The 14,414-nt window shown below is 56.1% G+C and overlaps 1 protein-coding gene across 1 annotated transcript in view; it reads left to right on the plus strand.

Moving 5' to 3' along the window:
- Positions 1–14,371, plus strand: part of MEGF6 (multiple EGF like domains 6) — a 40,489-nt gene extending 26,118 nt beyond the window's left edge. Inside the window, exons 15-34 of the mRNA XM_068171643.1 lie at positions 812–937; positions 1,839–1,970; positions 2,358–2,486; positions 2,780–2,911; positions 3,204–3,332; positions 3,882–4,010; positions 4,469–4,597; positions 4,835–4,963; positions 5,662–5,790; positions 7,207–7,335; positions 8,183–8,311; positions 8,937–9,068; positions 9,310–9,438; positions 10,012–10,140; positions 10,268–10,396; positions 10,513–10,641; positions 11,032–11,160; positions 11,244–11,372; positions 11,775–11,906; positions 12,463–14,371. Of these exons, the coding sequence (XP_068027744.1) occupies positions 812–937; positions 1,839–1,970; positions 2,358–2,486; positions 2,780–2,911; positions 3,204–3,332; positions 3,882–4,010; positions 4,469–4,597; positions 4,835–4,963; positions 5,662–5,790; positions 7,207–7,335; positions 8,183–8,311; positions 8,937–9,068; positions 9,310–9,438; positions 10,012–10,140; positions 10,268–10,396; positions 10,513–10,641; positions 11,032–11,160; positions 11,244–11,372; positions 11,775–11,906; positions 12,463–12,530 (2,528 nt within the window). The 3' untranslated portion in view covers positions 12,531–14,371. The remainder of the gene's footprint in view (positions 1–811; positions 938–1,838; positions 1,971–2,357; positions 2,487–2,779; positions 2,912–3,203; positions 3,333–3,881; positions 4,011–4,468; positions 4,598–4,834; positions 4,964–5,661; positions 5,791–7,206; positions 7,336–8,182; positions 8,312–8,936; positions 9,069–9,309; positions 9,439–10,011; positions 10,141–10,267; positions 10,397–10,512; positions 10,642–11,031; positions 11,161–11,243; positions 11,373–11,774; positions 11,907–12,462) is intronic.
- The last annotated feature ends 43 nt before the right edge of the window (positions 14,372–14,414 follow it).

Here is a 14,414-nt window from a genome sequence, read left to right on the forward strand (position 1 = left end):
CAGAACATTGGCTTTGATGAGCGTGGAGCTCTCATGGGGGACTCAGAGAGGATTTAAGGATCTTTGGTCTGGGGCCCTCAGTTTGCATGTCACCAACTGGTTGCTAAATTGTGGCACGAGGTACAAAGATCAAACCGAGCTGGGATCGGCAGAACCACGCTGGTATCCAGAGCAGAGGGAAGGAAAAGCATTTATTCCTCCTCTGGATGAGGATGTTCCTTCTTTCCTGCTTTCCATCTGTGTCCTGCTGCAAACCTGGCTGCTTCTTAAAATCCTGGCCCTCAGATCCTGGAGGCATTCAGCCGGGGAGGTAAAAACCCTCAGAACATCTTGGAAAAGGCAAGGGGTGGTTTGGTGTGGAGCTGTGACCCTGGGTGTTCTGCACCCCAGCCCAGAGACAGCAGGGTGGCTTGGGCAGAGTCCTTGTCCAAAGACTGGAGATCAGTTTGGCCTCAGCTTTTGGGGATGTGAGTGGTCACTCTTGCATGAAGGAATACTTGTTGAAAGGACACACAACAGGCAGACAGGCCACGGCAGCCCTGGCGATGCTGGAGGTGACCAGTGTGGCTCACAGAGGGGTCACACCCAGGCTCACAGAATCACTAATGTTGGAAAAGACCTCCAAGATCACCAAACCCAACCTCTGAGCAAGCACCACCATGCCCACTAAACCATGAGCACAGGTGGGAACCTCTCACAGCTGTGGGAACCCCTCACAGACCCAGAGGCTCCTTCAGCCTGCAGGGCCAGGTTGGTAAAATGTTCTTGGACATCTTGGGGGGGATGTTCTGACCCTGCTGTTCTCCCACAGAGTGCCCTGAGGGGACCTTTGGGCCAGGCTGTCAGCATCCCTGTGCCTGTGGAGAAGCATCCTGCGACAGGAGCACGGGGCAGTGCCACTGCCCACCTGGCTGGACAGGACACGACTGTGCCCAAGGTGAGCACGGGCAGCAGAGCAAACACTCAGGGATTTCAGTGTAGAGGGAGGCATTTAAGTGTAGACCTCTTGCTTTTCTTTTACTAAAACTCATTTTAAAAACAACCAGTGCAGTTAGAATCATCTTTGTGGAAAATTAGAAAAAATTGCAGCTTTTCATAGTGAGTCTTAATGAAAAAGATGAAGATATTTTTTGTTGTTGCAGTCCTCAGTGTAGGAGAGGAGCCTTTCTTTATTGATGCATGTTTTTAATTGCCTTCACCAGACTACTCTTTAACTGCTGGAAAACTAGAGAGTCCGAAATGGAAAGCTTTTGCATGATTCTGCAGTATTGCAGCAGCTGGAAGGTATTAGTCACATAGAGATGTCCTGCTCCTAAGAGTTTGGCTGAGCAATGAAACTACGTGTGCACAGGGCTTACCATACATTTCAAGCTGCCTTTTTTTCCAGGCCCTGGAGCAGCTTAGGACCAGTTGGAGAAGGATGCTTGCCCTGGTTTTAGCAGTTTAGCCTTTTGCTCCTTCTTTGCAACTCCCAGCGGGTCCTGGAGCAGTGACTTATGTGCTGTCCATGGTGTGATGGCAGCTGTGGAGTCCCTGTGCCAGCAGCACCATTTCCCACTGAGGAGCCCTTGGAGCTCCCTGCAAGTGGCTGCAAATCCAAAATTGGCATGAAAATCCTGGAGTGAGCTCAGAATAGCACTTAGAGAGGGCTCGCACGCTGCCTGTGGAGCAGGCAGGGCCACGCTGTGCTCGCTGGTAGCCATGTGCTGCCAACAAAATCCATGTCTCGCATGAGCACAGCACTGATGGCAAGAGGGAGCCCGAAAGGTCCCACATTTCCCTCTGCCACCTCGGCTCTGATCCCGGTGCTGTGTGTTCTCTGTCTGCTCACGCTCCAGCTTGCCCTGAGGGTCTCTGGGGACCGGGCTGCCAGGAGATCTGCCCTGACTGTGCCAACAATGCCAGCTGTGACCCCGCCACCGGAGCCTGTCTGTGCCCAGCTGGCTACACCGGCCAGCGCTGCCAGGATGGTGAGTGCAGCCTGGGGTGGGTTCCTCATCTCCAGCAGGAATGGGGGTATCTCAGCTGAGCTGGAGCTTCTGCTCCAGTGAGTGGAGCATCCAGTGACTGACCAGGCACTGCCACCCTGAGCTCCGTGCACATCTCCGTTTCCTCACTCGTTGGGGTGCAGCCTGGGGACTTCAAAGTCCCTCTAGACCCATCTCCACTGTAGTAACTTCTGCAGCAGGAGAAAAGAAGGCAAAATGCTGAGCCCCTTGTCCTGTTCAGCACCTGCACTCGGGGTGTCAGAGCTGTGTTGGTGCTCGCGGCTCTGCTGAAGCACTGCGGTGCCCAGCGGCTCCGCCCAGGGCTGGGATTCCAGCGGCCACCTGCAGTCCCTCCGTTTCCCTTGGCAGTGTGTCCACCCGGCTGGTTCGGCCCCGACTGCCAGCTGAGCTGCAGCTGTGGCAACGAGGGACATTGCCATCCGGTGACGGGGATGTGCAGCTGCCCGCCCGGCTGGACGGGGCACCACTGCCAGCGAGGTACGGCACCCGTGCTCTGCCTCCCTCGCTCCTGGGCCACTCTGACCCATGCCAAGCTATGCTGCCATCTCCCCATTCTCATCGTCACGCCGTACCCCTGCCAGGGAAATCTCTGTGAAATCCTTTTGGTTTCTTTGCTGTGTCTACCCGGTGCTGGCAGTGCCACTGGCCTCTCTGCAGCCGTGTTTGTGCCTGTGCCCAAGGGATGTTGTGCCCGCTGGCCAAGGCAGCGCAGTGCCCATGCTGTGCTCTCAGGTACACACCAGTGACGGGCTCCTGCTGTGTTTTTGCAGCCTGTGACCTGGGGCGCTGGGGCCCCGACTGTGCCCACGCCTGCAACTGCAGCAACAGTGACGGCAGCTGCAGCGCCGAGACCGGGCAGTGCCTGTGCGAGGCCGGGTACACGGGCACCCGCTGCGAGCAGAGTGAGTGCTGCCCCTGCCCTGCCTGCCCTCGCACCCACCAGGGCCTGCAGGGCTTCCAGGGAAAGGCATCGCTCCAGCCCAGTCCCCTTCCCTGGCTGTGATGCTGATCCTGTGCCCAGGGTGGCTGGGTGATGTGGGTACACACCTGTAATGGGCAGGTTAGAACCCACTGGTTGTTATAAAAAAAGCAGCTGCCACATATTCTTATTCCACTCAGTATCCAAGCCCCTGCCTTTGGATAGCTTCTCTGGGACCCAGGAAGGGACAGACTCCTCAGTCTCATTTCTTTCAGAGTGCCCGGAAGGGTGGTTTGGGCTGAGCTGCCAGCACCAGTGTCAGTGTGACAACGGAGCCACCTGTGACCACGTCAGCGGGGCCTGTACCTGCAGCCCAGGCTGGCGAGGAACCTTCTGTGAGCACGGTGAGTACCTGACCCTGGGGACCAGGCCTCCATCCCAGAGGGTCTGTGCTGCCTGTCTGACTTTGTTATCCGGTTACAGCAAAGAGAATTCCTCAGGATGGTCACGTGGGGAGCAACAAGTCTGCAAGTTGCTGCCTCTGCTTTTATTTCTGGATGGAAAACATCTAGGGAAAAAATAAAAGACTGTGAAAATGTAAATAAGAGATGACTCAGTGGTTGCACAGCTGCCATGGTCCCCTGAGTGTGTACATGTTGCACACCGGGTCTTGGAGCAGCCTCTTGGAGGATCCCTGGATGCAGGGATCCAGCTCCCCCAGCAGCCTCTCCGTGGTCAGGAACCTCAAGCCATCACTCTCCTGATGCACCACTGCCCTCTCCTGTACCTGGAGTGTCCACAGTGGACTTGCATCCAATATCTGCTGCCCTTAGCAGCACTGTCACACTGGTGCAGCCTCACATTGGCCACAAAGGCCACCAAGGGGTCTGCACCTTTTCCCACTGGGAAGGCTCCAGCTCTGCATTTTGTGTGGATTTCTCTGTTTTCCACAGCCTGCCCTGATGGATTTTATGGACTGGAGTGTCGACAAACCTGTGACTGTCTGAATGGTGCCCACTGTGACCCTGTGACAGGACAGTGCCAGTGTCCCCCGGGCTGGACTGGCGCCCGCTGTGCCCAGGGTAGGTGTCTGTGCCCAGGGCAGGTGTCTATGGGAGGTGCCCCCCCTGCCCTCCATGGGCACTCTGGAGCCAGGGCTGTCTCTGCTGTCAGGTCATGGGAACTGGAGTTCTGGGTTGTCCATTCCCCATAATGTGATTTTCTCTGTGTGGAATTTGATTTGGGTTCAGACTGGGGGTTCTGCCTGAACATGTTGTGGCTGAATGCAATGAGGGTCTGGGCATCCAGCAAAATTGCTTCCAAATAGATGAAGGATGCATCAGTGATGGTAGCAGTGTCTGTGCTTGGATGTCAGGCCTGTAGGACACATTATTTCCCTGTAACTCCACAAAGCCCCCTCACAGAGCAGCCAACCACCACTGACAGATCCTCTCCCAGCCCTTGGGAGGGTTGGCAGGAGCCTGGCTGCTGTAATTCCCACCCACTGCCCATCATTCCTGCCTGCTCTGCTCCCCTGCAGCGTGCCAGGAGAACAGCTACGGCCAGAACTGCAGCCAAACCTGCCGCTGCTTCAACAATGCCACCTGCAGCCACGTCAGCGGCCGCTGCCTCTGCTCGGAGGGGTGGACGGGACCCTCGTGCCAGCAAGGTAACCCTTGCCACACCACCTGCATCCCCTGCCAGCACGGGGAGGAATGCCATTCCTCGGGGTGGGCGAGGAATGCTGCCCACCTGAGCAGGTGACATACCAAAAGGTGTCACTGGCTCCTCTTACATCAAAATCAGCATTGCTGTGTATCAGACCATCCACCCACAGCTCTGGCAGCATGGCACAAGCCTCCAGAGCTGTGTCCTGACCGGGATGTTTGTCCTGTTTCTCCCCCAGCCTGCCCGGCGGGTTTTTATGGGAAGAACTGCCAGCAGCGCTGCCTCTGCCAGAACGGCGGCACCTGCGACCCGGCCACGGGGGGCTGTGCTTGCCCTGCGGGCTGGACCGGGCTGGCCTGCGAGCTGGGTGAGGAAACAGCTGGGGAACGGCTCTGGGGCAGACAGATCCTGGTTTGGGATGGTTTTCTACTGGTTTTGGGTTTCCTTTTTCTACCTCTGTCGAGGTCGGGATTGAAGGCACTTAAGATGATAGTTCACGTTCAGACTCAGGTGTTTATTGTTTCTTATCTGTGTTACAGTCTCACAGCAGTGAGTTGTGCAGTTCTTCACCAACAAGGCACAAAATGGCCAACTATCTCTTGCTACAAGGTCTTTTAAGGCTAAACTGTCCAATTAAGAAATGACACCTAAATTTTTTTCACTTTTAACCCAATAACTGATCACTCAGAGTCCGCAGTTTGGACTTTTCTGTCCAGTTACAAAATGCCACCCAAACCCACGGAGAAGAAGGAAGAAGTTTTCCACCATATGGTGTTACACACTTCCAATCAATTCCACACCCATAATCCCAGTGCTATCAATCAATTTTGGAAGCCTTCTCCACAGCCTCAGTTCAAATGCAGTGTTCTCTTGGGGGTCAGTGCCTGCCAGCACAGAAAGTCTGACACTCTCAGCATCCAGAGCTCCAGCAGTTTTCCTGTGGAGGTTGGAAGTGGCGTGCGAGGGGTTGGGGTGCTCGGCCCTTCCTGCGCGTGTTGGGAGCTGGGAGGGTGGGAGCTGGGAGGGTGGGTGCCAGGGCAGTGTGTCACCCTGTGCCCCTGCCAGCCTGTGCCCAGGGGCAGCACGGCCTGGACTGCCAGCAGCGCTGTGAGTGCCAGCACGGAGGGCTCTGCGACCGCCGCGCCGGGCACTGCCTCTGCCAGCCCGGCTGGACCGGTGACAAGTGTGAGAGACGTAAGTGGGGCATGTGGGGGCTGGTGTGGGCACCTGGTGCTGCACAGGGAGGGTCTGGGGGCTTAAGCAAAGACATCAAATTCAGATTTCAGCAAGCAGGGAGCTGGCAGTGCCGTGGTTTTGGCTGTGCCCCAGTTTTGCTGTGCCCTTTCTCCTTCCATCGAATCACAGAGGGGTTTGGGTAGGAAGGGACCTTAAAGATCATCCAGTTCCACCCCCACCTGGTTCCTGTTGTCTGAGGGTTGTCCTGAAGGTGCTGGTGCACACCCAGAGCAGCCTGTGGCAGTGCTGGTGGGAGGGGGATGGGATTCCCAAAGGCACAGACCCCCAGGCATCAGTGCAAAACCACATGCTGCAAGCAGGGATGAAGGCAGGGCAGCAATCCAGCATGGTGAAACCAAAATGCCAACGGAGGACTTTCCTGTGCCACGATTATTTTAAGGGTAACAGTGGATCATCCCCTTTCCATTCTTCCTTCTGTGTGTCCTTGTATCCCACTGACCCTCAGGGCCTGGCTTTGGTCCCAAGCCCCAGCAGCCCATGGCTGTCCCTTGGTGGCTCCATGTCTGCTGTATCCTTATATGTGACTCGGCCTGGCTGTGGGAAATGGATTTGTAAAGAATTCTTAAAACTTATTTCTAATTCAATCTCTCTCTCAATGATTGATAATAGAATTAAATCTTGTAAAACACCTCTCAATTAGCCCATCTCTGGAAAAGCTGAGAAAACCAACACCTGGCAATCTCCTTCCCGTGAGGAAGGGTTTGAAAAAGCTCTTGGCCTTCAGAGCAGGGACCTCACCACGTATCAGCACACCAAGCAGAGATCCACAAGCTTCTTCCCTGCTGGGGTCATGACATCTCAGCTTGGCATGTCCTGAAATCAGGGTGTGAAGTCCAGTGGCAGCACTTGGCAGCTGACATCTGGCACAAGGGAGCTGCCACCAGAGCTGCCACCAGAGCCTCAGCTGCCACCAGCCACTCTCAGGTTTCCTGCTGGGGATGTTTTGCCCTTCAGGAGGCTGTAAACAGCTCTGCTGCCAGCTGAGGCTTGGCCACACAAATCACCTCATTGGATCCTGCCATATCCTGAGGGACAGTGTCCCCTCCCAGCATTGTCACATGCTCCAGACCCTACACAGACAGCACATGGCACCAGGCAGTGTAAAGCACTTCTATAATTTCTTTCAATATAAATTAATGAAGAAACCCACCCAAAAGGTAGAAATTATGTTGTTTTTTTTTTTTTAAAGAACCAAGCTAGGGTCCTGTTAGCTCCCCATGGCTGTATTTCAAGCTGCCTGTGTGTGAACAAGGGACAGACCCAGTCAGCTGTGGAACTATGGGGAAAAAAGCCCTGAAAAGTCACCTTTTTTTTGTGCAACTTTTCCTCTCTGCTGTGTTTTCATCCCTGAAGCTTGTTCAGAGGGGCTGTTTGGGGCACGCTGTGAGGAGCTCTGTGACTGTGGGGACAACATCTCGTGCCACCACATCACTGGTGCTTGTGAATGCCCCCATGGCTGGAGGGGCCGGCGCTGCGAGAAAGGTGAGGAACACCCCTGGGTGAGGGAAATCTGGGGAAACATCTGCTGCTCCAGAGCCTGGGAAGAGAGAAACTTCATTTTTAATGAGAATTACAACTTGTGGCAAAATATTTTGAGGCTGTGACACAAGATGCTGCTGGGCTGGCTCAACATTGGGGCAGAAGCCCCTGGGAGGAGGCTCTGATGCCTTCCAGGCATCAGCAACAACTTAAAATCCAGGCAGAATGCCAGTTTTCAGCTTCCTTTCTTCCTCTGTCGAGGTCGGGATTGAAGGCACTTGAGACGATGGTTCAGTGTTCAGACTCAGGTGTTTATTGTTTCTTATCTGTGTTACAGTCTCACAGCAGTGAGTTGTGCAGTTCTTCACCAACAAGGCACAAAATGGCCAACTATCTCTTGCTACAAGGTCTTTTAAGGCTAAACTGTCCAATTAAGAAATGACACCTAAAAGTTTTTCACTTTTAACCCAATAACTGATCACTCAGAGTCCACAGTGTGGACTTTTCTGTCCAGTTACAAAATACCACCCAAACCTGTGGAGAAGAAGGAGAAGAAGGTAAAGAAGAAGGACCAACCTCCACCCTAAAACCTAAATTTTTCTTTATATATATTACTATAAACCCCAAACTCTTTTAAGTTTTCCACCCTATGACATTACACACTTCTATTCAAACTCCACAGCCACAATCCCAGTTCTGTCATTCCATTTTGGAAGCCTTCTCCATGGCCTCAGGTTAAATTCAGTGTTCTCTTGGGGGTCAGTGCCCATCAGCACACAAAGTCTAAAACTCTCAGCATCCAGAACTCCAAGAGCAGAAGACTCATATCCCGCTGTTTGTTTTCCCACAGCCTGCCTGCCAGGTTTCTTTGGGAAGAACTGTGCCAGTCGCTGTGGCTGTCCCCTGGGAGTGCCCTGTCACCACGTCACCGGGCAGTGCGGCTGCCCGCCAGGACTGACCGGCTCTGGATGTGAAAAACGTAGGGAGATGGGAATGATCCTCTTGCAGCTCTGCTGACAGGCTCTGGGAACGGGATGGGCTGAGCAATTCCTACAGAAAATAGAAGGGGAAAAAAAGATAAACAAGGAAAAACAGCCCAAGAGCAGAGCTGTGCCAAGGAGCAACTCCCATTCTGGCAGCTGGGTGCATGCCTGTGGAATGTTAGTGGGGCAGAGGGAGCCAAGTGGGAAATCAGAGCTGGGTATTTATCCAGAGGATTAGCAATAAATCACTATTAAAATGAACTCCTGTAGGTATGAGCAAGTCTGGAAGAGACAGAGGTGTGTGAGCACGTTCCTTACACAGAGGACAGTGCTGGATTTGCCATCTCTGTGTGTGGAGCTTGCAGAAATGTGAGGGCAGGAAGGGCTGGCACAGCAAAAGGCATCTAATGCCTTTAAGTACTTGCCTTTCCTTTCAATGCAAGTATTTCCTGGAGTGAATGAACCTTTTGCATGAGAGTCCCTTTGCTTTTTGGGTGGTGGAGAATTTTACTGCCATAAAAGGCTCTCTAAATCCTGGCTTAAAATAAAATGCTTTAAAAAAAGCCTTGCAGAGAGGGGTGGATGGCTCCTGAGCCACCTTGGTGCCCTGTCTCTTCACAGCCTGTCTGCCAGGGACCTTCGGGGAGGGCTGTGCTCAGATCTGCCAGTGCGCCGGTGCCACCCAGGAATGTCACCCTGTCACCGGGGCCTGTGTCTGCCCCCCCGGCTTCCACGGTCCTGCCTGCCAGCTGGGTGAGTCCTGCTCTGGTCCCACTGCATCCCCTTTGCAGGCTGTCCCATCCTGAAATCCCGGTGCCGTGAAGGAAGTGTGTGTGGGTTGAGTTCTGGGTGCTTCGGGGCTGGCACAGGCTGCTCCCAGCAGAGCTCTCTGCCTCCTCTCGGGTGAAACATCCGTGCAAATCCACCTGGTGGATTTTCCCGGCTGTCTGGACCTTCTCCTTGTGTTCGTAGCTGCTGTTTGTTGTCCCCTCAGAGTGCTCCCCGGGCTGGTACGGCCGGGACTGCAAGTGGCCGTGCCAGTGCAGGAACGGGGGCCGGTGTGACACTGCCACGGGGATGTGCCACTGCCCGGCGGGCTTCATCGGCGCCGACTGCGCCATCGGTGAGCGCTGCTTCAGCCAGAGGGGCTGGGAAAGCAGGGGAGCCTCCTCAGGGGGACGTGAGGGGTGGGAGAGGCAGACCCTGCCTGCAGAAAGGCTGCTGACCCTGCGGGGGATGAGCAGCAGACCAAGGAAAGCTCCCTGTGTCCTTTGTCCACCTGTCCTGGCCAGCAGTGCCCTCCTGCTGTGTCCCAGGGAAGGAGCCTGCAGATGACCGTGTCTGCTGTCTGCCTTAGCCACGGAAATGTTTTTCTGCTCTGTTTATTTGACGATAAAGTGATTTCTCGTGACACACCGTGCCCTCGCTGTGTTGCTGTACAGCCACGGCTGGGCAGGGCTTGGAGCAACCTGGCTTAGTGGGAGGTGTCCCTACCCATGGCAGGAGGGTTGGAAACAGATGATCTTTAAGCTCTCTTCCAACCCAAACCATTCCATGATTCTATGGCACAGCAGGGCAGGGCTGGAGACTCCTTCTCATCCCATCGCTCAGCTCCAGTGCTGTGCAAAACTTTCCCTCTCCCACCTCCTACCTCCCCAGCCCTGCTTTGGCCTGACCGAGGTTTTCCTCCCTCCAGGATGCCCCGCTGGCCGCTACGGCCAGGACTGTGCAGGGCTGTGCCCCTGTGGGGCTGGAGTTCCCTGTCACCCTGTCACCGGAGACTGCGTGTGCCCTCCTGGCAGAGCTGGCCGCACGTGTGAGCAAGGCAAGTGTCGTTCATCAGGACTGTCAGGCGGTGCTTTGGGAAAGGTCCTGGGCAGGAAACGAGCTCCTTGCCCTGAGATCTCTGCTCGTGGTCCGTGTGCCCACCGCCGCTGCCTCTGGCCCCGCAGGTTGTGAGGAGCACCGCTACGGGCTGGGCTGCCGGCAGCGCTGCTCCTGCCGCAACGGGGGGCTCTGTGACACCGCCGATGGCTCCTGCTCGTGTGCACCAGGCTGGACGGGCAAATCCTGCGAATTAGGTAACCCTGTCCGAGCTCACATACTGGCTCCGGTTTCTGTTGTCCCAGCCGTGCCAGCCCTCTGAATTGCGGGTGTGGGGCTGCTGAGCATCTCTGCCGCTCCCTCTCGCCCGCAGAATGCCCTCCGGGAAGCTTCGGTGCCGCCTGCCAGCTGCGCTGCTCCTGCCTGCACAACGCCACCTGCCACCCGGCCACGGGCACCTGCCGCTGTCCCCCCGGCCACTACGGGCCCCTGTGCGAGCACAGTGAGTGGTGGCGGCGGGGACACCCTCGGCTTGGGGCGTGGGGCGGTCTCTAAAGCTCGTCCGGAGAGCAGGACCGCAGGGCACGGGTGTGACAGCACTGTCACGCCCCGCGGGGCTCTCCCTTTTCCAAGGGTTCGCAGCGAGCCCTTCCAAGGCACAGAGGTGATTCCTGATCCCTGCGTGACCCCTCGACACCCAAGGCACTCACGTCCCCAGTGCCCGGAGGTGCTGGGTGCCGAGCGAACGCCCTGGAGCTGAACGCGGGGCCCCGCGCCCGCGGCTTGCAGCGCCTGGGCACAAGTCGGGCTCTCTGCTCCTCCCTGCTGGGCTGGCCGGGCTCTGCTGCAGAGTTCCGCTCACCCGCGCTCTGATGAGCTTCTCCCGTCGCAGGCTGTCCCCCGGGATTCCACGGCGAGGGCTGCCGGGAGCGCTGTGACTGCGAGCACGGGGCGGGCTGCGACCCCGCCACCGGGCGCTGCCGCTGTCCCCCGGGGCTGCGGGGCGAGCGCTGTCACACAGGTACCCCCGTCCTCCCGCCCTTCCCGGGGGGATCCCGAGGGCCGGGCACGCAGGGCAGGGGCTGTATTCCGTGTCTCACACAGGCTGCAAGGAAGGGACGTACGGCGAGGGGTGCCAGCATCTTTGTGACTGCCCCAGCGATGTCCCCTGCGACCCGGTCACGGGGCGCTGCCTGTGCCCCCCGGGCAAAACCGGCCCCACGTGTGCTGCGGGTGAGCTGAGCCCCGGCTGGGCAGGGGAGGAAGGGGGCTGTGTGACAGGGGGTTTGCTCCCAGAAAGCTGGGAGGGGCTTTTTTTTCTGGTGTGTGTCACCTCACAGAGCGAGAGGCGCAGTGGCACTCACCTCTCTGGCCCCTGTTGGTAGTCAGATGTGAATGGAAATTCTCCTCCAGCCTCCAGAGCCCGTGCGTTCAGATTGAAACGGTCAAAAGGCTGAAGGGACATCCTGGAGGCCTGGGGACGCTCCGGTGTCCTGTGTCACCGCAGCAGAAAGCTCTCTGCCCTCTCCTCCACCCAGCACGAGCAGACTCTGCCTGCAGCATCCCGGGAAAGCTCTGAGCCTTCCTGCTCGCTGTGCCACGGGCAGCAGCCTGAGAGCTCTGTGCTCCCTGCAGACTGCCGGCCCACCCACTTCGGCCCCGACTGCCGCCTGGCCTGCCAGTGTGCCCCCAGCAGCTCCTACTGCAACGCCCGGACCGGGCAGTGCCTGTGCCTGAACGGCCACACGGGACCCACCTGCCGGGAAGGTGAGGGCACGGAAGGGACAACTGTCCTGGGGCAGAACCCGAGGGGAGGCTGTACCTGTGCTCAGGCTGTGGGTCCTGTCCTGGGGGTTGGGTTTGGGAGCAGTAAATCAGCTCAATCCAGTCACGTAGGGTAGCACATTCCTCTTCCAAACCCCTCAGTTGCTCGGATCTGTTTGCTGTCACTGCAGCCACGAGGGAGGTTTATGAAGTGTCAGAAACAAAGCTGTTTAGCAGCCTGGCCACAAATGTGCCCCTGGAATAGCCAGGGCACAAATCCCACTCTCTAATGAGCATGCTGGAACGTTGATCCCGTGCACCAACCACAGTGAAACCCCCACACTCCTCATGTCTGCCCAAACCTGTGGGCTCAGAGTGACCCCCGTGGGTGCTGGGCGGGGGGCAGGAGGGTCTGACCCAAACCCGCAGGCTGGGACCAGAGCTCCCAGTGGGGAGGGGAGTGGGGAGGGGAGTGGGGAGGGAATGTGCCCCCAGGCAGGGCAGCAGTGTGGAGGGTCTGCCCTGCAGCAGGGCTGCCCTGTCCTGTCTTCCCTTCCAGCCACGCAGTCCCTGCCACCCACCAGGCCACCACCACCCCCGGAGGGGCTCCGGCCAGCAGAGAAGTAGGTCCTGCTCTGGGAGCCCTCCCTTGGTTTCACCAAGCAGCCACCTGAAGAAGCCAATGACCTGTAATGAACTCATTTATGAGCCACCTGAGCAGCTCTCGTCTCCTGACAGCCCCAGCTGCTGCTTTTGGGGTGGTCTGAGTGAGGCTGAAGCGCCCAGTATAACCAGTTCACTGTGCCAGCGCGGGCTGGCCGTGAGGACACGTGTGCCCACACCAGTGCATGCCTTTGGCCAGAGACCACATGACCAGTTCAGGAGGGATCAATTCTGGTCAGGGAACAGTGGACTTTGACAGCTTGTGACACATGGCTGGCCTTGAACTTTTGGGTGCTGGGCTTGGGGAGGGGGCTGAAATCGTGCTCCAAATCAGGTATTTATGCATCAATATTTATGGGAAGCTGCACCACAGTGTTGTCAGGACTGATGACTGACAGTGCCCAGCTCTCCTGAGACTGGGCCTCCTGTGGATGCACCACCTCACTTGAATATTTTTTTAAATTTGAATTTTCCATGGTGTTTTACTGTAAGTGACCATTTGCCAGGGGAAAACACACAGGGCTCGCCTGCAGAACTGGTGCATCCTGACAGAACAGGCTGTGCTGGACAAGCTTGTCAGGAGCCTGGAGTTCTTCATGCCAGGAGTTTGCCAGCCCATGGACCAGGAGTTTGCCAGCCCATGGACCAGCAGTTTGTCAGTCCATGGTGCTGCCTGTGTCACTCCAAGAAGAAGGAAGCCTAAATCGAGTGTGGAAGTCAGAGATTCTGCATGGATGGAGACAAAGTGCTGGCTCATCTGGTCAATGCAAATCCCAGTTGGAATGGCCTCGCCCAGCCCTGAATCCTGAGTTATTTTGCCATGCCAGTCATAGTCAGCACCTGGTCACCTGCAGCAGCAGGGAATGTCACCACTCCAGTGTCACCACACCACCCTGGCCAGGACACAGGGTCCCCTTTGTCTGTTTGCACAAAGCTCCTGGGCAGGTGAAGCCACTGCCAGAGGAACCCCAGCTCTGCAGAGAAAAGGGACAGCCCTGTCCCATCCCATCCCATCCCATCCCATCCCATCCCATCCCATCCCATCCCATCCCCACTCCACAGGCTGCAGCACAGCCCTGCCCAGGCACTTGGCCTTTAAATTATTCCCACAGGGGCCAACTGAAAATAATAATTGTTTCTTTTCCTGATGGAATTTATTTTAATCTGTATATAACTTGTCATTTTGGGCTAATTCCTTTCTTATTTTATTTCTTCCTTAACAGTATTTTTTTTAACATTAGCTATCATTCTTGTGAAGAAATCATGTTAATATAAGTATGTAGTGAAGGACCAAAATCGTGCTGATGAGGTTGAATGTTGGATAAGCAGGGAGCAGGAAGATTTTGTCCATGTGCCAAATGAGCCCAGTCAGTGCTGCCAGTGGTGCTGCTGATCTCCAGACAATCATCCCTCGGCTCCCCTTTGCCTTGAACCTCCTGGGGCATTAGAGGAAGCTTCCAGTGATTGGGAGCAGCACAGCAGAAGGAGGAGGAGGCCAGTGGAGATGCTGTGCCTCGATGGCTCTGCTCCAGGAGAACATGAGAAAGGCCTTAAATCTGGGGATGGATCCATCCTGTCCCATTACAGCTGCAGCTCCATGACTCCTGGCAGCTGCTCAGAGCAAGCCCTGTACCTGTGTTTTTATATAATGTTCTTTTCCTGTTCCTATTTCTAAATCCAGTTTGTTTGCTTCCTCTTTTCTTGTACTGTCTCCCTTTTTGGATCTTCTTTAATTTAGCACTGATGAAAAATGTTACTTTCTCCACAGTTAAAAGAAATAAACTGAAAGCCTGGCTGAGTTTCTACTTATCTTGTCTGTCTCAGTCAAATGCACCTGACAGCTGCTCC

This window comes from Anomalospiza imberbis, chromosome 23, assembly GCF_031753505.1.
Source record: "Anomalospiza imberbis isolate Cuckoo-Finch-1a 21T00152 chromosome 23, ASM3175350v1, whole genome shotgun sequence".
In the NCBI taxonomy this organism is placed as follows: domain Eukaryota; kingdom Metazoa; phylum Chordata; class Aves; order Passeriformes; family Viduidae; genus Anomalospiza; species Anomalospiza imberbis.